At 38.9% G+C, this 22886-nt stretch overlaps 2 protein-coding genes across 2 annotated transcripts; both read left to right on the top strand.

The window, feature by feature from the left end:
* Positions 1 to 3938: 3938 nt before the first annotated feature.
* LOC129951837 (uncharacterized) lies at positions 3939 to 8299 on the top strand. Its single transcript, XM_056064186.1, has 7 exons — positions 3939 to 4066; positions 4345 to 6236; positions 6296 to 6508; positions 6574 to 7510; positions 7576 to 7724; positions 7787 to 7957; positions 8017 to 8299. Exons 2-7 carry the CDS (start codon positions 4363 to 4365, stop codon positions 8174 to 8176), a joined length of 3504 nt encoding a protein of 1167 aa, XP_055920161.1. The 5' UTR covers positions 3939 to 4066; positions 4345 to 4362; the 3' UTR covers positions 8177 to 8299.
* An 8173-nt stretch (positions 8300 to 16472) lies between these two features.
* On the top strand, positions 16473 to 22458 carry LOC129949419 (ATP synthase subunit alpha, mitochondrial). The gene is made up of 5 exons (XM_056060868.1): positions 16473 to 16662; positions 20173 to 20412; positions 20483 to 20823; positions 20899 to 21700; positions 21768 to 22458. The coding sequence occupies exons 1-5, from the start codon at positions 16597 to 16599 to the stop codon at positions 21975 to 21977; spliced, it is 1659 nt and encodes a 552-aa protein (XP_055916843.1). The 5' UTR covers positions 16473 to 16596; the 3' UTR covers positions 21978 to 22458.
* Positions 22459 to 22886: the final 428 nt, after the last annotated feature.

The raw sequence follows: 22886 nt of genomic DNA on the forward strand, positions 1-22886 counted from the left end.
ACTGTAGTAACACACACAAATTTTGTTGTTTGTTATATAAAAGCTTAAAGTAAATTAGTACGAGGGATGATGATTAAAACTATACCGCCTCCACATTGTAGTCGAGCCGTTGCCGTTAATGCCATATAGCGCTAGCTAACACTCAAGAACTTCCGGTTCGGTTCGGACATTATTTTGTACGACGAAAAAGTCCAGAAACCGAACACGTAGGTACATACATATCGATATCGTCGACGTCTATATATACATGTACGTACTCAAATATATATCACGGTTTTCGTATCTTGAATTTAAAAAATAAAACCAAAAAGGGAAAAATGTTTGGTTTCGAAAAAAAAACCACGACCAATGGATTTTGAGGAATGGAATTCCTTTATGCTTGCATAAAAGTCACACAGATGAAATGGAAAATTGGAGATGAATTCTATTCTGAATCCTGTTTGAGATATAAGAGAGTTGAGACACGGATCCTTGACAATAAGTAAGTTGGTATAAGGGAAAAAATGCCGACCGAAAACCCGACCGAGAACAAGTACCAATTTAATTGAATTACTTTTTCTTTTTAAACACAGCACCCACACACAATATCCTTGCTCATTTGCTTCGATTTTCTTCTCGTCTCAGAGTGTGTGCCGAAAGTATGGCAGTAAGCAGATGGAAATTTTCTTTAAACAAAAATAAAATACATTTCTCAAAACTCCATCGTCACGAAGTTTTCACACTCAAATCAACGTTGGGTTTTTTTATTTGAAGATTTCAGATTTCGCAGAAACGATTGTTTTCTGAGTGATGTTCTTTTTTTGAAAAAAAAATTGTGTTTTCGATGACCGCACTTTTTTGTGTAAAGGCTGGATTTGTCCTTTTTTCCAGTAAAATTTTGTATTTTGTATTTTCTTTTGAAAAAACTATATAGGAAAAAAATCAAAAGAAAAAACAGAGAACCGAGAGCATTCGAAGCTCCTGAGAAGCGAACAGAAGACCGCACAAACTCCGACTATTATGCGTGTTATCCCACAGAAGACATGATTCGTTAGAGGAATCTCTCAGGGTTGCAAGCCATCATCAGCTTCAGCAGTCAGAGTCAGTAGTTGGAGCATCATCATCGTCATGTTGTCTTTGCCATTGAGAACAAGTCAAAAACCCATCGGGAGAGATGTGTACATTGTACGATTGTACGTGTATTCATTTGTAGGGAGAGAGAAGAAAATTTTGGTCCGGCTCGAGCGCTGTAGCAATGTAAAATCAGAGCTTTTTTGCTCTGTTTTCCTAAAGGCATATTGTTGCTCAAATCTCTAGGAGAGCAAATAAAGCTTTGTTATCCTTTGCCTGGGATATGTAAATGTTAAAGGATAATTTACGTTGACGTTTGACGGACTTGCGCAGAAGAGATATTACTTTAGGGCATACAGAGCATTGTTTTTATCTATAATACTTTTGCGATGGAAGTTCCCTCTGTTGGCAATTTTAAAATAAGCTTTTTTTAAAAAGTAAGGAAAGATAAGGGTATTATGGGCTTTGCCGCAACGCGTGCTAATAATAAAGAGCAGCAGTCTATTCCGCGAATTCTGGGTACCTGTCACAATCGTTAGTGCTAAAGGGTTTTCGAGTTTTAATTATTTATTAAAAAGATACAAATCTGTAGTTCTGATATTCTACAATGGATAAGCTGTCAAAAAAATGTACATGAATGACAAATTCGTTTATAAAATAAGTTATGAACAGTTAAACACACATTTTGCGACTTTGGTCATAGAATATTTAATTTAAGTAAAAATGGATATTTATATACATAAGAAATATTTAAAATGTCTTTCAATGAAAAATTTAAATTGTAATTCTAAGGTGGTAGATATATGTACATAGGTATGTATCGTTGAAATCAATCCGGAAAAATATTTTAATGGAAATTTTACGACCTTGACAGCTGATATTGTTATGTCAAAAAATTAAAAGAGTCTTTCCACAGACTTTCAATTTCACACAATTCAATGTTCTCTATTTTAGAAAACAAAAAAACAAATGCAAATTCTAATTCCTTAACAACCTCGAAGTTATAGCTGTCCATAGTGACGTTTTGTTCAAGACGTCGTTGTTCAATGTCCTTTTTTGATGACAGCATATACTTGGTCTTGCCCTCATTGACCGCTAAACCCATCTTCTTCGCTTCCGTCGCAATGCTCAAAAACGCTCCACTGACCTTTTTAACTTCTCATAGGAAGTTATTGTAATATGTCCGATTTGTCAAATTGAAAATTTTGACATTTCTCGACGTTTCAAGGTCCCTAGAGTCGAAAAGCTTTTTAGAAAGATGTCTGTGCGTGCGTGTGTACGCCCGTACGTTCGCGACGTTTTTTTCGTTGTCCATTGTTATACAGATAAAAAGGCAGAAAGGGCTCTCAAGAAAATTGCGTGGGTGGTTTTTTTACCTAGCAGTTTGAAAAAAAGGTGAACATTTTGGCTAACCCTAAATATCTCATGAACCAAAAACTCTAGAGTCTTGAAATAAATTTTATATAATATATTGTAGCGTGATATCAAAGAAGTATATTTTTTGAAAAAAATCCATTTAACGGTTTTTTCATAAAACAAAAAAACTGAAAAAAATAATTTGTCACCTCCAAAATTTTACGACTAAAATATGATTTTATCTCCAAAACAAATTTTTGCAACGAAGAATAATGTTTTTGACATCTGATAAAATTTTAAGAAAAATCGAATTGACAGTTTTTCTTATAAAAAATAAAAATCTAAAAAAAAACATTACTCAAGTTGGTAAAAATTGAATATCGATTCAAATATCTTTCCAAAAACTTGTAATTTAGGCTTCAATCTTATTTTATCTTATAAGAAATATTGTTTTCAACATTTTGAAAAATGTTGAGAAAAATCGAATTGAAAGTTTTTTTTACAAAAAATAAAAACCTAAAAAAAATGTATAAAAGTTGGTAAAAATTTACTTTCGACTCAAATAGCTTTTCAAAAATTCAAAATATTGGCTTCAAACTTATTTTATTTCACAGAAAATATTGTTTTCGATATTCAGTGATTATTATATAAAAATCCAAAAGTCCGTTTTTTCATAAAAAATAAAATCTACAAAAAATAGTACTCAAATTTGTTAAAAACTGATACGAGTACATAAGGAAAAACTTTTAAGCAAGACAAATCGACAGACGGGATGGGAAGTTATCTGTGTGGGTCGCATACCAGCCTTTTTTTTTGACTTCAAATGCATCGGTGAGAGCAGCGTGCATTCTCCATCGTCATTCTGCACAAACAGATAAGTTTGACAGGGATGCCAAAACTAGACATTGATCTGTAGAGCTCTTCCCTATAGATGCTGGCATACGCGGCTTTGAAATCGATAAAGAGATGGTGGGTATCGATTTGAAGTTCCTGGGTTTTTTGCTAGATTTTCCATAGTGTGAATATTTGGTCTATCAGATTGTTGAAATCTCAATTCAGAGAATTGAACTGTCAAAGTGAATGATTTGTTAATAAACAAGTCATTGTTTTTTTTTTGGCTTGGGAGAAAAGAATGAGTTTTAAAGCCATGCTTATTGTTAATTCGGTAGATGTTTTAATGTGTATCTGATCAATTTGGAAGCAAGTTAAGAGCAGCTTTAACCTTTCCTTTTGTAATTTAAGTATTGATAGATTACAGCTCAACATTTTCTTACAATTTTCTTTCTAAATGATTCTCACAAATTCCAAAAATCCGTAAGAATGACATTTAAACAATTTTCTTGACATAACAATTTTACTTAGAAAATCATCTGACCTCCGCCCAATCGAACGATAAAGCAACCATCTAGAACTTAACGAAAGTTTATCAAATACATAATAACGTCGCTGTTATAAATTGACATTTCGCATTTTCTGGCAGCACTTACACTTAGCGGTTATTTACTATTGTTATCTGTCATTCTTCTGTCACTTTTTAAAAAATAAAAAGAAATTGTTTACATTTAGATTTTTACATGCACCGAGTTTTTAAAATCATTTAAATAAACAAAAAGCAATTTAAAGACAGTTCATTCAAACTTCAAACCATTTTATATGTAATGTAAGTTGCATTGTTAAATAATAAGTTTTGTTAATTATAAACTAACATTCTTCAATTTGAACGCAACAAGTTTCAAATATCACCTTTTTGTTAGGTTAGCTTACAACAAGTTCAATATTTAGGTTATTTATTTATTAATTCAAAATACAAACATCTAATAGCTCATGCAGTCAAATGACAATAAATTCCCAGAGCGTTCAAAAACTCAAAATACCCCCAAAACCTTTGTAAATGATAAAAAACTAAACTAACCTCCAAAACATTGTACTATTTCACAGACTAACAACGTCTTTAATATGGACATTCGAGTGTGCTTCAGCCTAAAAAATCTAAGTGCTTCCGCGATAGATTTCTACAAATGCGCTCTACAAGAGAACTCAGATCCCTCCTCGTCGATAGCACCATTCGTGGCGACTCCAAACGGCAATGAAATCTTCGAAATAATTGAAGAAAACTTCGATGAACTCCACAAACCTGAAATTCTCGTTGGTGTGTTGAAAATCCTCAACCTAACTATTCAACAATCCTCCACTGGCACATGTCGCTCGATGTCCCAGACCTTGAAGAACCTGCTCACGCAGCACGCTTCACACGAACCAGATTATTGGATTGCTCTGCAGCTGCTTAAACAGTTTCTAACTTCATTGCCCTCGGATTTTAAAATTCCTGAAGAACTTGTCGATGAAATTATCAAACCCAACGAAAGCGTCAGGGTACAAAATCAATTGGCAATATGCATTTGTCTGTTAGTGGACAAATTTCAAAGAACGTCTCTCTTACAAATCATTTGGCAAGAAATTCTGATGAAAAAGTCACCCAATTTGTTGGTGAGCTGCATTGATCCTCTTATCGCCAAGCATCGCATCCATCTGAGTTCCGAGTTCTGGCGGCTCATCGAGACGTTTCTACTGACGGATTCCAACCGCAAAGCTGCCATATTTTCCATTCGAAAAGTCCTCACTTTCATCTGCAGCACCGATGAAGAGATTTATGTTAAAAGGTACTTCGTTTGGCCGGGAGAACAATTGCTGGCTTCATGGCTGACATATCTAACGATTTTGGAAAATCTAGAAGAAAAACAATCTCATCTAATTCTGCCGGCCTTGCAATTGATCGAGAGTGTCCGTCTGGGGGAGGATACACCCTGGATTCGGATAGTTCTCCAACAAATGCTACGGCACAAGAACAACCTTGTCCTACGCTGGACAGTCAACTATTTGTTCGACAAGTTCTTCGAACTTGTTTTGGCAAATGGTATCCTGGAGGATTTCTTCCATGCCACCAATAACACGTGGCTGTACAATGAAAAAGACGCCTGTCGACTTCCGCACTTCAAAATAGACGAACAAGATCACTTCCTGAAGGTGTTTGCGGAAATTCCCTGGAAATCGGTTCCCATGCATGCCTGGTTGATGGAAATGAAACAGAGAGTCGTGTGGAATGATGTCAAATGCAAGACCGTCATAACCACCGCAGCCAGGATACGACAGCTGCAAAATCGCTCCATTCGTTCACATAGCCGAGAATACTTTGTGTCCATATTCAAATCCAAAATCGAGCAAATGGCACTTGACGAATTCATCAATTTTCTAGATGCATTCTACAGCAGCTCAGACACACTTACCCCCGAACTTCAATCTCTGTTGATGACCAAAATAGAAGAGAGCCCAAAGCCGCATATAACTTTCAACTTATTCATGTTGTTGCGGAATCAACATTTAAGCAAAAACCATCAGATGCTCTTACTTGAAAAGCTTCACACCCTAAAACAGAGTGACCATAAATGGTTTTCCGTTCTTGTGGTCTTCTTTTTTGAAAATAGTGCTTTCAAAAACGAATTTTGCTACGAGTGTTATGGTTTAATGGATTTTGAGAACAATCTAGCGAATGTTTCATTGCAAGAGCAAACTTCTGAATTTGTAAAGAAACTGAGCTGGGATGATGGTTCGAAGGGGGTCATTCGGGAACTAACTGTCGATTGGTATTCAACAAGATGCGGTGAAATTAAAAAGTCTGATTTTGAAGATTTGTTGCACACTGGGGGGATCAGAACTCTCCTTAATTTAACAAATCAAGCAAAAAGAAACTTCCCATTAGATGAAGCGATGATGAATTCTGTGATAGCCGAATTGAAGACTTGGACCAAGCGAATGGCAGACACTTTTGAACTGTGAGTGTCTAAGTGTATTAATTATTTTGCAGCGCTTGATAGATTATTTTTTATTTCAGAGTCCGGAACATAATTGATTCCTGCAGACTGTTCCAAGCTGATCTCTTTTGCAAATACCTCAACGAAATTCTTGACATTGACGTTTCAAACAGTCGACTGGCTTTCAATGTTTTTAAAACTTGCCTGGAAATGTGCACTTTTCAGGACACTGGTGAAAGGAAATTACTGATTCGTGGTCTTTTGTTTGGCGAACCATTGACCGGCGATGCGCGGTGAGTTTGATTTAAAGATGTTGTTCTTTGTTTATGGAAATTGTTTAAAATTATGATTCTCTCAGTCTTGAATACGACTATGCTGTTCGGTTGAATTTACCAGGTTTGGAAACTGAATCGGCTTACACTATCAGGGAAATGTGTTTGAAACATCTTAAAGACTTGGATGCTGATTCGCAGAAGTTCTTGAAAAAGTATTTGATCGAACAAAGTAAAAATATGAGCATTCGAAAACCACGATACTTCGAAAATTCTAAGCAGCATCGTTTGAAGTTGAGAATAGTTCAGGCTTTGACTATACTCAACTATCAATTACCGCATTGGGATGACTATTATCTCTATGCAGTTCTTCAGGAGAATAATCAAACCAATGTCACTTATATGTACGAGTTTCTTGTTGCCACGACCATTAGCGAGGAGGAGCTCTTCCATCAAATGCAAAACCTACCTCAAAACTCGACCAGTTGTCAAAGCTCACTGTTTGCCATATCGTATCTGTTTAGCGTGCACCATGAATGTGGCAATGGTGTTGTCAGTAAGTTGATTACACTCCTTTTGCCCTGGACAATGGGTGCGAATTTCAACACTCGACTCCACGCGCAAATAGCAGTGTACCATTTGCTTAAGCGTTTCAAAATCCCTGAATTCGCATACCTACAGGTGGCCATCGAAAAGGGACTGACAGAGAGTCCCAACGCCATCGAGAAATTGAATACAGATGTAAGATTCAACTATCCTGAAAAGCTTCCATTCCTGAATAATGCTGAACCCGTTCTCTATGTGACTGTTGTGCCGGAAGATGAGCGTTTGAGTTCAAGTTTGGATTACCTGAGCTTTTTTGATAGTTTGAAAGAGGCTCGCAGAATTCAGTTGTTGAAAAAAGAACCAAGCAAAGAACAGGAAACGAACGTTGTTGTTGTTGGGGATGTGCAGAGGAAAATGAATCCTGAAATTGATTCATATGATTTTACAAGCAGCAGCGGTAGCAAGGAACGACAAGTGGTAAGGTGTGCTCTCGTCTTTTATTTTGGACTTATTTAAAAATATGTTTTTGAATGTTCTGCTAGCATGATTTTGATATGATAGTCGTTGCAAGTCTGATTGATAAGCTGCCAAATCTTGGTGGTATAGCTCGAACGTGTGAGGTCTTGGGTATCAGAGAGTTGGTTTTGGATTCGGAAAAGCACACTCAAAACAAAGAGTTCAAAAACCTGAGGTTGTTCATTGAATATTTGTTCATCTGGGAGGGATTGAGTTCAGTATTTCTTTCCCTTACAGTATGACTGCAGAAAATTGGATAAACATCACAGAAGTAAAACCAAAAGCCTTACGAGAGTTTCTGCTGACGAAACAAATCGAAGGCTACGAAATTGTGGGCGCTGAGCAGACCTCGAATAGTGTGAATTTTATGGAATTTAAATTCCCCAGGAAATGTGTTCTTTTGTTGGGGTGAGTGAATTTATTTTGTAAAACGGTTGCATTTCCACTTTGTTTGTTTTTGTTTTTAGACACGAGAAAGAAGGGATTCCTGCTGATCTTATTGCCTTACTTGACTACGCTGTAGAGATTCCTCAATTTGGAATGGTCCGTTCGCTAAATGTGCATGTAACTGGTGCGCTGTTTATGTATGAATACTGTAAGCAACGTTTGACGGTGCTTGAAAAGTGATTTCTGTTTTTAAGCAAGATGTTGTTTTTTTATAGCCAATTTTTGTTTGAGTAATCTTTTTTTTATAACGAAAAAGTTTGTTTTGGGCAGGAAACTTAAACTTGGAAAGGAAACTTAAATTGAATTAAAAGTTCCTAATTTATATTTGTTTTCATTTAAATGATTGGGCAAGCAACGGAACGTTTTAAACATATTAAACTATATTTTAAGATCAAAACCTGGAAGTAGAGTCGATTTTTTTAAGAAACTTTAGCAACCTTCAAACTGCCTTCAGGTAAATATAACTTTCACACACAAATCAAGAGGCATCGCTTTAGAACTATTCAAAGAAGCAGGCCATGACTTGGTAGGGAGTATGCACCAACTCATCTGCAAAATAGGGTCGGAAGAAAGCATGCCCGATGAGTGGAATCTCAGCATATTGTGCCTGATACATAAGAAAGGAGATACTCTAAACTGCGCCAACTACGGAGGCATCAGTCTCCTTAACTTGCATATAAAATCCTCTCTGCCGTATTATGTGAACGTCTAAAGCCGTTCGTCAACAACCTGATAGTGCGGCTTCAGACCAGGAAAGTCCATTATCGACCAAATATTCACACTACGGCGGATCTTGGAAATAACCCAGGAACTTCAAATCGATACCCACCATCTCTTTATCGATTTTAAAGCCGCGTATCATAGCATCTATAAAGAAGAGCTCTACAGAGCAATGTCTAGTTTTGGCATCCATGTCAAACTTATCCGTTTGTACAGAATGACGATGGAAAATGCACGCTGCTCTATCAAGGTCGGAAAAGATCTCACCGATGCAATTGATGTCAAAAAAGGTTTTAAACAAGGTAATGCACTGTCATGCGACTTCTTCAACATCGTTCTGGAAAGAATTGTGCAAAACTCAACCGTCAACACTAGAGGCACAATCTTCCAAAGGTCTATCCAATTACTCGGATACGCAGATGATATTGACATAATTGGAAGATCAAAGCGTGATGTCAATGGAGCGTTTTTAAGCATTGTGACGGAAGCGAAAAAGATGGGTTTAGTGGTCAATGAGGGCAAGACCAAGTATATGCTGTCATCAAAAAAGGACACTGAACGACGACGTCTTGGACAAAACGTCACCATGGACAGCTATAACTTCGAGGTAGTTAAGGAATTTGTCTACCTAGGCACCGCTATAAACACAGACAACGATACCAGCGCTGAAATCAAACGAAGAATAACTTTTGCAAATCGCTGCTTCTTTGGACTTAGAAGGCAATTGAGAAGTAAAGCCTTCTCTCGAGCATCTAAAATCATCATTTATAAGACACTCATCGTCCCGGTTTTCATTCATGGCGATGAGGCCTGAACCCGGTCAAAGAAAGATGAGAGCGTCTTAGCATGCTTCGAGAGAAAAATCCTTGGGGTGATTTCTGGTCCCGTATGCAAAGATAGGGAATGGAGGAGAAGATATAACGACGAACTGTACGGGCTGTACAGCAACACTGGCCTAGTTAGCAGAATTAAAGTCCAAGGGCTTAGATGCCTAGGTCATGTAGAGCGAATGGACGTTCCAGCCCGAGCGAGCTGGAGATGCATGTTGGATGAGGCTCAGGTCCGCCCGGACTGTATCACAAACTTAAGTAAGTAAGTACACACAAATTAGGTCTATTTCAATGAGCGAAATTTATTTAAATATTTGATAATATAAAATTAGGTTTCAAAGTATGTAGAAGTTTGGAATCTGGCTATCCCACTTTCGTGAGACACAAAATTAACGTATTGTCTATTAAGTTGTGCTTATCAGTAGGCAAGTTCAGATGACATGAGGGACTTAAAAGTTAGGCAAGTTTCTAGTATCTGATTAGCCAGCTGAAAAAGAATTACCTTCCAATTTAGGCATCTTTAATGGAAAGTTGACTGGAAAGTTAGTTATGAAAAATCTCCATAACTATTAAGTCAAGTCTAATTTTACCAAAATGACAGTTGATCATGTTTTTTCATGCAACTGAAAGCTGAACTTTATTACTCTTTGATTTACTTATTTTGTGCATAACTTTATTTATTGCTTTCTGTAAAAGGGTTCCTTGTCAATTTGGAAAATAAATTACTAATATTTCTTTACAATACAAAATTCAAGTCGTGATGGATCTGTAGCTTTCCCGAGCAGTGTTTTGTAAACAATAATTATTTTGGTACTTTTTGTACTATGAACTTAAAGTAGAGGATTGCGAAATAAATGTATGAATTTGATATTAATGACACTTGAAAAATGAATGAAGTTGACAGCAAATGAAGTCCCTTCGGTTACTTGAACCTGCCCAATATCTCTTAAGTTTCCGATTTTAAATACAATTAACAGTGTCTTCGCAAAACAAAAATTTAAATTTAATTATATGTACCATAACTGTCATTTTACCTGCATTTTATAGAGACATTTCTATAGTTTGACAGTTGAAATTTCTGATAAGTAAGGTTTGACAACTCAAAAAACGGAAACATACTTTGAAAAAATAAATCTTTAGAGCACTTCGTCCATTTTACGGACGAGTTTAGTTGATAAAGAAACGTGTAGCACCCATAATGGTTTATTCCTAGGACTGTCATTCCAGAGAGTTAATTTCTATAGGGTTTTTCAATAAGAGCGGGTAGATGTTGAAGATGTCAATCGTGGCGTTTGCTTTGTGGCACGTAGCGCCTTCCTGCTAAAACCACATGTCACTTAGGTCCATATGGTACAATTTGGGCCATAAGAAATAAGTAATCATCGTTATGTAACGCTCGCTACAATCCCAATTACTTACTTACTTAAGGTGGCGCTACAGTCCGGGGCGGACCTGGGCCTCAACCAACAAGCGTCTCCAGCCAGCTCGGTCCCTAGCTAGCTGTCTCCAGTTTCGCACGCCAAGTTGGTTGAGGTCCTCTCCCACCTGGGTGCGCCACCTGAGTCGCGGTCTTCCTCTACTGCGCCGTCCCTCGGGATTGGATTCGAAGACCTTCCGGGCTGGAGCGTTGATGTCCATCCGCTCTACATGACCTAGCCATCTAAGCCGTTGGACTTTGATTCTGCTAACTAGGTCAGTGTCGCTGTACAGCCCGTACAGCTCGTCGTTATATCTTCTCCTCCATTCTCCATCTATGCGTACGGGACCAAAAATAGCCCGAAGAATTTTTCTCTCGAAGCATCCTAAGACGCTCTCATCTTTCTTTGACAGGGTCCAGGCCTCAGCGCCATAAATGAGAACCGGGATGATGAGTGTCTTATAGATGGTGATTTTACATGCTCGAGAGAGGACTTTACTTCTCAATTGCCTTCTAAGTCCAAAGAAGCAGCGATTTGCAAGAGTTATTCTTCGTTTGATTTCAGCGCTGGTGTCGTTGTCTGCATTAATAGCGGTGCCTAGGTAGACAAAGTCCTTAACTACCTCAAAGTTATAGCTGTCCATGGTGACGTTTTGTCCAAGACGTCGTCGTTCAGTGTCCTTTTTTGATGACAGCATATACTTGGTCTTGCCCTCATTGACCACTAAACCCATCTTCTTCGCTTCCGTCGCAATGCTCAAAAACGCTCCACTGACATCACGCTTTGATCTTCCAATTATGTCAATATCATCTGCGTATCCGAGTAATTGGATGGATCTTTGGAAGATTGTGCCTCTAGTGTTGACGGTTGAGTTTTGCACAATTCTTTCCAGAACGATGTTGAAGAAGTCGCATGACAGTGCATCGCCTTGTCTAAAACCTTTTTTGACATCAAATGCATCGGTAAGATCTTTTCCGACCTTGATAGAGCAGCGTGCATTCTCCATCGTCATTCTGCACAAACGGATAAGTTTGACAGGGATGCCAAAACTAGACATTGCTCGGTAGAGCTCTTCCCTATAGATGCTGTCATACGCGGCTTTAAAATCGATAAAGAGATGGTGGGTATCGATTTGAAGCTCCTGGGTTTTTTCCAAGATCTGCCGTAGTGTGAATATTTGGTCGATAGTGGACTTTCCTGGTCTGAAGCCACACTGATAAGGACCAATCAGGTTGTTGACGAATGGCTTCAGACGTTCACATAATACGGCAGAGAGGATCTTATACGCAATGTTAAGAAGACTGATGCCTCTGTAGTTGGCGCAGTTTAGAGGGTCTCCTTTCTTATGTATCGGGCACACTATGCTGAGATTCCACTCATCGGGCATGCTTTCTTCCGACCAAATTTTGCAGATGAGTTGGTGCATGCTCCCTACCAAGTCATCGCCTGCTGCTTTGAATAGTTCGGCAGCGATGCCGTCAGCTCCAGCAGCTTTGTTTGACTTAAGTTTAGATATAGCTATCTTCACTTCGTCAAGGTCGGGTAGGCGGAATTGTTGATCTGCGTCGCCGAGGCTGAGTGGTTCTATCTCCCTTACAGCGGAATTCGGTTCGTCATCGCCGTTATATAATTTGGAGAAGTGATCTTTCCATATTCTCAGCATCGACTGTGGTTCTACTACGATGTTCCCTTGATCGTCTTTACAGGCTTCGGTTCGTGGCTGGTACCCTTGGGAGGTTTTTTTTACCTTTTGGTAAAATTTACGAACCTCATTCCTGTTGTGACATCCCTCTATCTCCTCGATCGCGCGCTTCTCATGCTCTCTTTTTTTCCGTCTAAGAAGCCGGTGTTCCTCTCTCCTCTTCTGCTCGTAGAGCTCGCAAGCAGCTCTCGTCCTTTTGTGCAGCGCCGTTTTGTATGCCTCTTGTTTCGCTGCGTGAGCTTGCTGGCATTCGTCGTCAAACCAGGGGTTTCGCTGTGGTGGCCGTGTGAAACCTAGCACTTCAGAGGCGGCATCTCTGATGGCTGCAAGGCAATGTTGCCACTGGTTTTCAATGCTTAATGCAGGAAGCATAGGACTCCTTAGGAGGTTATTAGAGACTCGATCGGAAAAGGACATGGCAGTCTCTTGCGATTGTAGCCGTCTAACGTCGAATCTTCTCACAGTACTTCCTTGTTTTGGCTTGGATCGTGATATCCGTAGCCGTACCTTGGCTACAACGAGGTAGTGGTCCGAGTCAATGTTGGCCTCTCGGAATGTTCGGATATCCTGGATACTGGAGAAGTGTCGTGCGTCGATCGCAATGTGGTCAATCTGGTTGACGGTTGATTGATCAGGAGATTTCCATGTCCCCTTGTGGATATTAAGATGCGTGAACTGCGTACTAGCTACCAGAACGTCTCGCCCCGCAGCGAAATCGACCAGCCTGAATCCGTTGTCGGAGGTAGTGTCGTGCAGGCTGTATCTCCCGATTATGCCACCAAAGATGTCTTCTCTTCCTAGCTTGGCATTAAAATCTCCTAAGACAATTTTAATGTCATAGCCAGGGCACTGCTCATATGTCTTGTCCAAGAGCTCGAAGAACATATCTTTGGTGTCTTCATCTTTCTCCTCTGTTGGGGCATGCGCGCATATTAGGCTTATGTTGGCGAATTTAGCCTTGATGCGGATTGTCGTGATGCGCTCGCTCACACTGTTGAAACTCAAGACTTTTTGCCTGAGCCTAGTTCCAACAACAAATCCACACCCAAATAGACGCTGTCTTTGTTCTCGGTAGCAGTCGCCGTAGTAGATATCGCAGTCTTTTAGTTTGCGTTTACCCGGTCCATCCCATCGCACTTCTTGGATGGCTGTAATATCTGCCTTGCAGCAGTTTAGGGCTTCCGCTAATTGTTCGGCTGCACGTGGTCTGTTAAGGGACCTAACATTCCACGTACATATCCGAAGTTCGTTGTCCTTATTTCGTTTGCGTGGGTTGTCAACAGTGAATCCGTCCGTATCCGAGGCTTGTTGTTGCTTCGAGACTATGATGTTTTTACGTGGCCAGGAAGTCACCCCGACGGCACAACCCCCAACCTGGAGGGCCAGATCCTTAGTATAACTCCAAGGAAGGGGAGCCGGATGAACCGCTCCTTATAGGCCTGGGCTCCGAATATGTCGAAGAAGCCCTATAAGGTGTTCACTAAGTAGTTCGACCTTACTGGAACTGTAGACGCCACCGTTGATTCTATCTCGAGAATTCGTCCGCTGCCGCCTGGATAAGGAGAGGTGCCTTAGTGGAAACACCTCTCCCCCCCTCTCTCGTTTGCTGCCCCCAACAACTTTCCACTGGGGTTGGAACCCAATCTCCAGTTGAGGTACTAGGCACCCGATGTTCACCGCGGGGAGGTGAGAGTAGGAGTTGATAGACAGAGGTGGGTTTTGAGAAAAACCTGTGGACGCTTGTGTCCTCTTGAATGCACATGTCTACCATTTGAACATCCAATCCCAATTCAATTTTTTTTTTAATTTTACCAAAGTTGTTTTTCGTTGCACAATACTAACGTCGTTTTTAAAAAAGTGCGGAACAATTACGCCGCCGTCCAAAATTCACACAAAACGGTAACTTTTTGAGGATGCATTTTCATCTGTTGAACCTCGCGTTGGTTGGTGTCATCCTATATACGACAATTTTGATTGTTAACACCGTCTCGTCACTAAAGATGATGTTGCGGGAGAAATTGGGACCCTCTTCCAAACGGTTCAAAGCCCAGTTGTCTGTGGTCTGAATTGCATTTATGCACTAGTTTCTTGAGGGATAGTGGCACCGTCATCTGAAAATCGTCCGTCCAGAGTATCGAAATGACTTTCAGGGCTGTAAGCATACCTGTCTGCTTGTTCGGCCCCTTCCTCGAGTACTCCAAAAAGTCGTCCACCGTCGAATTCGCACTCAACGTCTTCGTTGTCGTCATCGTCTTCGTCGACTTGGATGATTTGCCTCTTTTTGGATGCTGGTGGGACGACGCCAACGCCGTCAAAGAAGCGGATTGCTTCTGCTTCACCCGGGCCGTACCAGTCTTTTTCGTTGTCGCTACCGCTGCCTTAGATGTTGATGCTGCTGCTGCTTCTTCGTCTTCTTCGGCTGGCGACAACATCACGTCGGCCACTTCCGAATTCATCCGCTGACCACACGGAATGCTCTCGTGGTTGTCCTCTGAATTCAGTATTACCATATCTTCTTCCTTCTGGTCCTGTGCTGCTGCTGTTGCTGCTTCATAGTACTTGTTACTTTTACTATTGATAATGCTCACTTGCAAACTCACATTTGAAAATTGCACAAAAAATGCACTCTATATTTATACTAAAAATCAACAACTTACAATGTCATACCTGTTAATAAACAAGTTGTTGTTTAAGATGTATAATTATAACTTTTAAATTCATATAAATTGTACATGTGTGCCGTTTCGCAGTAGTATGTACAATTTATAACACTTGTTGTCCGACGACAACGACCACGACAGCCACCATGGAAATCACAAAATTATGCATTAGCTCTATTCGCAGTTGCGCGAGCTGCATTTAGCTATTGGGTGAGTTAGATTTTGTATTGGTGTAGGCCCAAGTCCCGACGAAAAATTCACCAAGTTGAAGTCTGCAAAAGGCCGAGTTCTTGTGCACGGTGAGGAATTGACTGCCTCGGGTTCTGCTGCGCACTTTCACAGACCGCGGCGATGTTCTCGGCCGATCTTGCGTTCCTTGAACAAACGGGTGTTGGCTGATTGCTTACTTAACCAGTTGTCTAAAATTTGGCCACCAAACTTTGAAGAGTCGAGTGTGAAAGGGCCACCACGTCTACCGTAAAATGGACGCAATGCGCGCAACGTTTGCGTTGTAACGAACACCCATTTTGATAATAAAGTTTTATTATTTGAACGTGCTGTTCAATAGTGTAACTTGCCTCGATGATTTGGCATAAACAACTGAATAATAAACAAAAGATTTGACAGATGTCACCATAACAAAATGGCCTCCTCCCTGAATTGACTTACTCACAGGAACGGTAAAGAGTTGTAAGTCAAAACTAGGTCATAAGACTAGAGACTGTTGTTTTTCATATACAGCTCATAGTGTTCTACAATATAAAACAAAAAATAGCCATCTACCTGTCATAATGAAAACCATTCTAAAATTACCCAAGAAAGAAACCAGGGCCATACATTGTTGTTGTATTACAGTTCAATATATCGATAAAAATACGCTGCTATTATCAATCACTGAGGAACGTCCCACCGTAATCAAAAAAGAAACTAATTAAATATTAGCAGAAGCTCTCCATCTGCATGTGAACATAGTTCCAACAATTTTTACGTTTAAAAGTGCACTCACTCCCTTAAACTTAACGAATTATTGACGTCATTTGACATTTAAAAATGACATTTCACCACACAAGAAATTCTAAAACCCAAACAGCCCTCCTCAAACTTTGAACGAACATTTTAACGAAACACCACGGCAAAGGCACAAAACTTGCCTTCAAGAAACCTTTATCGTGCGAGCGAAGTAGACCGAACGTGAAATATTTTCTGGGCAACCATCTTTGAATTAAACTAGAGAAGTGTTAAGTTGGAAAAAATCATCAAATTAAGAAAAATGTCGATGTTATCTGCACGTTTGGCATCTTCTGTGGCCCGCAGCCTTCCCAAGGCTGCCACACAGGTAATTCCAATATAATTTGTTTTAATAAGTTTTTTTTAAAATAATTTCCTAATCAATTTGTGTTAAAAGAAAAATGAAAAAAAAGTGAAGAAAAAAGTCGGTCTCCCCATTGCACGGCTAACCAAAAGGTTACATATAACCAGTCTGAGAGTCTGGCAATTAATTGCCGCATCCAATTAAGTTTCAAGATATATGAAAATTGATATTTTCAATTGGAAAATGTTCTCAAAAATTGATGTAATCATTTAAATTTAATAAAATGTCCTCAGTTACGCAATGAAAAGTCACCCACTTCGCACTCGGTAAAGCAAAAATTCTAACCGTAATTATGTAACATGTGATATTGAAAATTATGTTAGAAATGGTGTATTTGAAATAAGTTGAAAATATTTGAGTATTTTTTGTATTTTGCCACATTGAGTTGTGTAATTTTTTTAAAACTTTGTGTTGGAAGAAAAATATTGAGAAAATTGTTACATAACACTCGCGGCAGGGTGGCAGAGAATTGCTGTCATCCGAAAGTGAGGTTATGTTGGACATTTGCAGCAAACGAGTCCACTCCTCCCAAATCAATATGAAATTAAAAAAAGATATTAATATTATTTATCATTTTCTGATATATTTTCAATGACTATCGTTGGACATGTATTCTAAAGATTTTTATTTTATACTTACATAAGTTTCAGGTTATCAGAACATTGTAAATTTCTTATTTCTTGCTTTTCATGGAGACTTTTCATAGCTCAACCTTCCAAAGTTTCAAAGTTATGTCCAGCAATTTCATTCTATTAGATTCAGTTGCATTTAAATACCTTTTTATATTAAATAATAGTATTTTAGGCTTCCAGACATTCTCAATGCCAAATTTATTTAATTTTATGGATTAAAGTTTTTTGGGCACAGGGATAAAACGCTAAAGTACCAATTTTTGATGGACATTGGAGACCTTATAGGTTTTTTAGATCATGAGTTTGGTTTTATCGTGGGTTTCGCCGGTTCCGGTGCTACCGAAGTGGGTTTGGTCAAATATTGATTTCAGATTTACGTAATTTCCTTGTTTTCCTAAACCTATCAATTGGAGATGCGTTAAATAAATTTATCATTTATCACAAAATTTAATTCAAAGCATTTTGTATCTTTTCCTTTTTGGTGATTGGGGCATATTACAGTACACCACGGATATCGAAATTTTCTCTTTGTATACGAGTTTTTCTTGTATCTGTAAAATATGAAATTAAACTCTTCAAGTACATTTTATGTAAACTATTTATTTTTGTTCTAAACTTGACCTGAAGTTAGTTAGTTAGTTAAATGAAATAACAGTCAATTCATCATCAAAAGATTTTAATCTGAATTTTATTGGAGTAAATGGTCGTAGTCGTAAAAATGAAAGATGAAACATATTCGCTCGACAAATCAATAATCGTTATGAAAGACGTGATTTCAAATAAGGAACACAATACTCCTCCGCCATACCTCAACAATGGACAGATTTATGCGACATAAGGGAGTGGAAGGCAAGGCAAGTTTCTAATATCTGATTTGGCCATCTGCCAAAAATTTCAAGCAAGACAACTTTATTGGAAAGTTCATAAAAGAAAATCTACCTTTATTTCAAGTCAAGTGTCGTTCTGTCAAAATATCAGCTGTTAACATTTTGTTTTCAGTTAACTGAAAGCTGAACTTTATTTTTATGAGTCTTTTATAATATTTTCATGATCGTAATTGTGTTTAAATTTTTGTGAAAAAAGGTATAAGCATTTATTCACTACCATACGTTAAATACTTAATGTTGTAAAATTTCTATGCGAACAACTAAGGGTTAAGGTTAAGATTTCAAGTTTGAAATGTGTGGCACTTGAAAAAACAGTTTCTTTTGTCTCAATTTACGTTCAAATAGAGTCCCTTATGTTGTCTGGACATGTCCATTGAGACTTGAATTAAAACAAATTCGATTTTACTTATTTTTTAAGTCAAAGTTTTTGTGTAATTGAAAATGTGGCGTCCTCTTTTTTGAATCTCATAACAAGAAGTCTTCACTTCCATTCACCAATATTTTTGTTCAGCTACACAAACCATAACATAATTTTCCAATTTTTTGAGGTCATGAATGATTTCTCAATCAAAGAGGGAATTTATGAAGATTTGGCAAAGTAAGAGTCTTTATCTTTTAGATTCAGTTTTATTAACTTTGATATCTTACCTACGAGGTGTGGCAATTAAGATCCGGGAATTTATTTATGATTTAAAAAGTGGCAACACTTTTTAGTTTGTTATCATCTGTCTAAGAAGGGGGATCTTTCTTTTAGTTAGAGTTCAAAGTTGAAGTATATAGCACGTTTGGTTTGCGTTTTATGCGTATTTTTTGCAAGAAACTTTTTTAGTGGCGTAATGAAAATTTGTGGCGTACATTACAAGCAACATGTTGTGATTCAATTTTTAGTGAAATCTGGCGAAAAACCCTCGGAAATCCTCCGAAAATTGCAGGTTGTCTATGGAGACGATAGCATGTCAAAAATTTGTGTGATTGAAAGGGCGTGAATCGGTGGAAGACGATCCACGTGAAGGAGCTCTCGTACCGACACGAATGTTGATCGTTTGCGCATGTTGTTCAGGTCTGACCCTCGTCTATGCATTCTTGCATTGTCTTACGAGTTAAACATCAACAAAGAAACGGTTGGCAAAATGTTACACGAGAATTTGAACATGCGAAAGATCTGTGCAAAGATGGTGCCTAAAGTTCTCACCCATCAACAAAACCAAATGCATTCAGAGCGACGGCAGAGACTGTATGAGTCGGTTAGTCACTGGAGACGAGACTTCCTGACTCCCTGGGACTTTTTTCCTAACTTCGGAGGACTACCAAACCAAGGGTGCTTCCAATCATGTTTAATATAAAAAACCTATCGTGATAATCCATATTAGACGAAGGATTATTACAAGAACAAATTTTTAACCGTTTTCGGTTTCATGTTATGAACCTTCGTAGCTCATATGCTCTATAGTTCTTTTACGAATTTTGTGAAGGCATTGAATTTCGAAGTAAAAGGTTAGGTTAGGTTAACGTGGCTGCGGATTTAGAATCCACACACTTAGGCCAAAAGAAAAGGCTCATTGTGCTACCACATGAATCTAGAGAATTACTTCTTACAAGTCGAACCATTTTGAGCTTTTTATAAAGCGAAGACGATATTTGATATCCTTTTTAGCTAGTTCACTATAAACGATGTGCTCGGAAAGTGTAAAAGCGATTCGAACATGTGTGCCTCATAAAATCAGTTCGAAGTAAAAAGGCTGACTTGATTTCGAAGTAGAATTCGAACTTAGGATACGTAAAATATTTGAACCTTAGAACCTTAGTTGCCTGTAACAAAACCTTGTTCATAACCGACAATTTTCTAAACAAAGTTAACAAATTGAAATGTATGAATATTGTTGACAAAATCAAATAAATTCTATTACGAAAATACTTAAACTAATTATTTTATTTGTATTTTTCTTTTTTCAAAGGCTGCTTGCAAAGCTGCCTACCCAGCTGCTTCTCTAGCCGCCCGTAAATTGCATGTCTCATCACAGGTGCGCAGCGCCGAGATCTCTTCCATTTTGGAAGAAAGGATCTTGGGCGTTGCCCCCAAGGCCGATTTGGAAGAAACTGGCCGCGTATTGAGCATTGGTGATGGTATTGCTCGTGTCTACGGTTTGAACAACATCCAAGCCGAGGAGATGGTGGAATTCTCTTCAGGTTTGAAGGTAAACATTTCTATTTGTTTCTTTTAAATATAGAAGCAGATTTAAAATAATTTGTTTATTTTAATTTAAGGGTATGGCCTTGAATTTGGAACCCGATAACGTCGGTGTTGTCGTCTTCGGTAACGACAAACTGATTAAGCAGGGTGATATTGTCAAGCGTACCGGTGCTATTGTCGACGTTCCAGTCGGTGATGAGCTTTTGGGTCGTGTTGTTGATGCTTTGGGTAACGCTATTGATGGTAAGGGAGCAATCAACACCAAGGATCGTTTCCGTGTCGGAATCAAGGCCCCTGGTATCATTCCACGTGTGTCTGTGCGCGAACCTATGCAGACTGGTATTAAGGCCGTCGATTCATTGGTACCCATCGGTCGTGGTCAGCGTGAATTGATCATTGGTGACAGGCAGACAGGGTAATTAATTTAATCTGGTGTTTTTGTTGTTGTTTTATTTAACGTTTAATTAATGTTTCATCTTAACAAAAAAAGAAAAACCGCTTTGGCCATCGACACCATCATTAACCAAAAGCGTTTCAACGACGGAACAGACGATTCCAAGAAATTGTTCTGCATCTACGTTGCCATCGGTCAGAAGCGTTCCACTGTCGCCCAGATTGTGAAGCGTTTGACTGATTCCGGAGCCATGGACTACTCCGTCATTGTGTCAGCCACTGCCTCAGATGCTGCCCCTCTGCAATACTTGGCTCCTTACTCTGGCTGCGCCATGGGTGAATACTTCCGTGACAAGGGCAAGCACGCCTTGATCATCTATGACGATTTGTCCAAGCAGGCTGTGGCCTACCGTCAAATGTCCCTGTTGTTGCGTCGTCCCCCAGGTCGTGAAGCCTACCCCGGTGATGTGTTCTACTTGCATTCACGTTTGTTGGAGCGTGCCGCCAAGATGTCCCCAGCCATGGGTGGTGGTTCATTGACTGCCCTCCCCGTCATCGAGACCCAAGCCGGTGATGTGTCCGCTTACATTCCAACCAATGTCATCTCCATCACAGACGGACAGATCTTCTTGGAAACTGAGTTGTTCTACAAGGGTATCCGACCAGCCATTAACGTCGGTTTGTCTGTATCCCGTGTCGGTTCAGCTGCCCAGACCAAGGCCATGAAGCAGGTCGCCGGTTCCATGAAGTTGGAGTTGGCCCAGTACCGTGAAGTCGCTGCCTTCGCCCAGTTCGGTTCAGATTTGGATGCTGCCACCCAACAATTGTTGAACCGTGGTGTTCGTCTTACTGAATTGTTGAAGCAAGGACAATATGTGCCAATGTCCATTGAAGATCAAGTGCGTTTTAATAACATTTATTTTTTTGGAGTATCTTTTTTTAAGTGTGTAATTTCTCCTTTTACAGGTTGCTGTCATCTACTGTGGTGTCCGTGGTCATTTGGACAAAATGGACCCCGCCAAGATCACCAAGTTCGAGAAGGAATTCTTGCAACACATCAAGACCAGCGAACAGAGCCTGCTCAACCAAATCGCCACTGAAGGTCAAATCTCCCCAACTGTCGATGGCAAACTCAAGGAAGTCGTATCGAAATTCTTGTCCACCTTCCAGGCTTAAAGTGTAATTGTTAATTTTCCACCATAGCGTATTAGTATCCCAATTAACATCTTCAAAGAGAAACTAAATGCAGCCTCACCTTAAGACCATCAATATGTGAGAGATTAATGAAAAAAGAAATTTAATTAATAAGAGTACGATATAAAAGTTAAAACAAAAATTAGAAAACAAACAAATAAAAGAAAAACAAAAACTGTAATCGATATGTACGAATCATTTAAAGAAAAACAAAATAACTCTAGGTATGCGCTTAAACTCTTTACTCTGTTCTGAATAACCGAACGAAAACAAAACACACACATGCATTTTTAAGATTTTATTTTAGAAAGCGTGCTCTTTGAAATGATTAAAAATTAAGATCGAGCGAGTCACTTTTGAAGAGCATTTCTTTCTTAAGTAAGATTACATAAGAAAACTAAAAAAACTGAAAAAAGAACTAGCGAACAATAAAAGAGAATAAAGTAAATCTTAAAAAAAACTACTTATACTACTTTTTGTTGTAATTTGGAATTCAATCAAAAACTGCTATTAAAAGAAAGGTCTTGTATAGGGTTGGGTAGAGAGCGGAATGAACAGCAAAAGGTAACAAACACTTCTGTGTCGTAGCTTTGCCTTCTTACGATCCTCTTTCGATTTCATCTGCCGATTACCGATTATCAGAAGAGTGTCAATAAGCGGCTCGGGAGTTAGGAAGGCCGATTGATAAACCAAAATAAAAGCGCCACGACAGACAAAAGTGGAGGACAGACTTCGCAGTTTGGTTTCATTTTAGGTTATGTTATGCAGGTTATAGTTGATCTTTTTAATACTCATGTCAAAATTAAAACAAAGACTTCACAATCAAAGGGTCAACCTTGGTTTACGAACTACATAATATGTACAAACATTAATAATCAAGAGAAATAAGGG

The sequence above is a fragment of the Eupeodes corollae genome, chromosome 3, assembly GCF_945859685.1.
Source record: "Eupeodes corollae chromosome 3, idEupCoro1.1, whole genome shotgun sequence".
NCBI classification, from domain to species: Eukaryota; Metazoa; Arthropoda; class Insecta; order Diptera; family Syrphidae; genus Eupeodes; species Eupeodes corollae.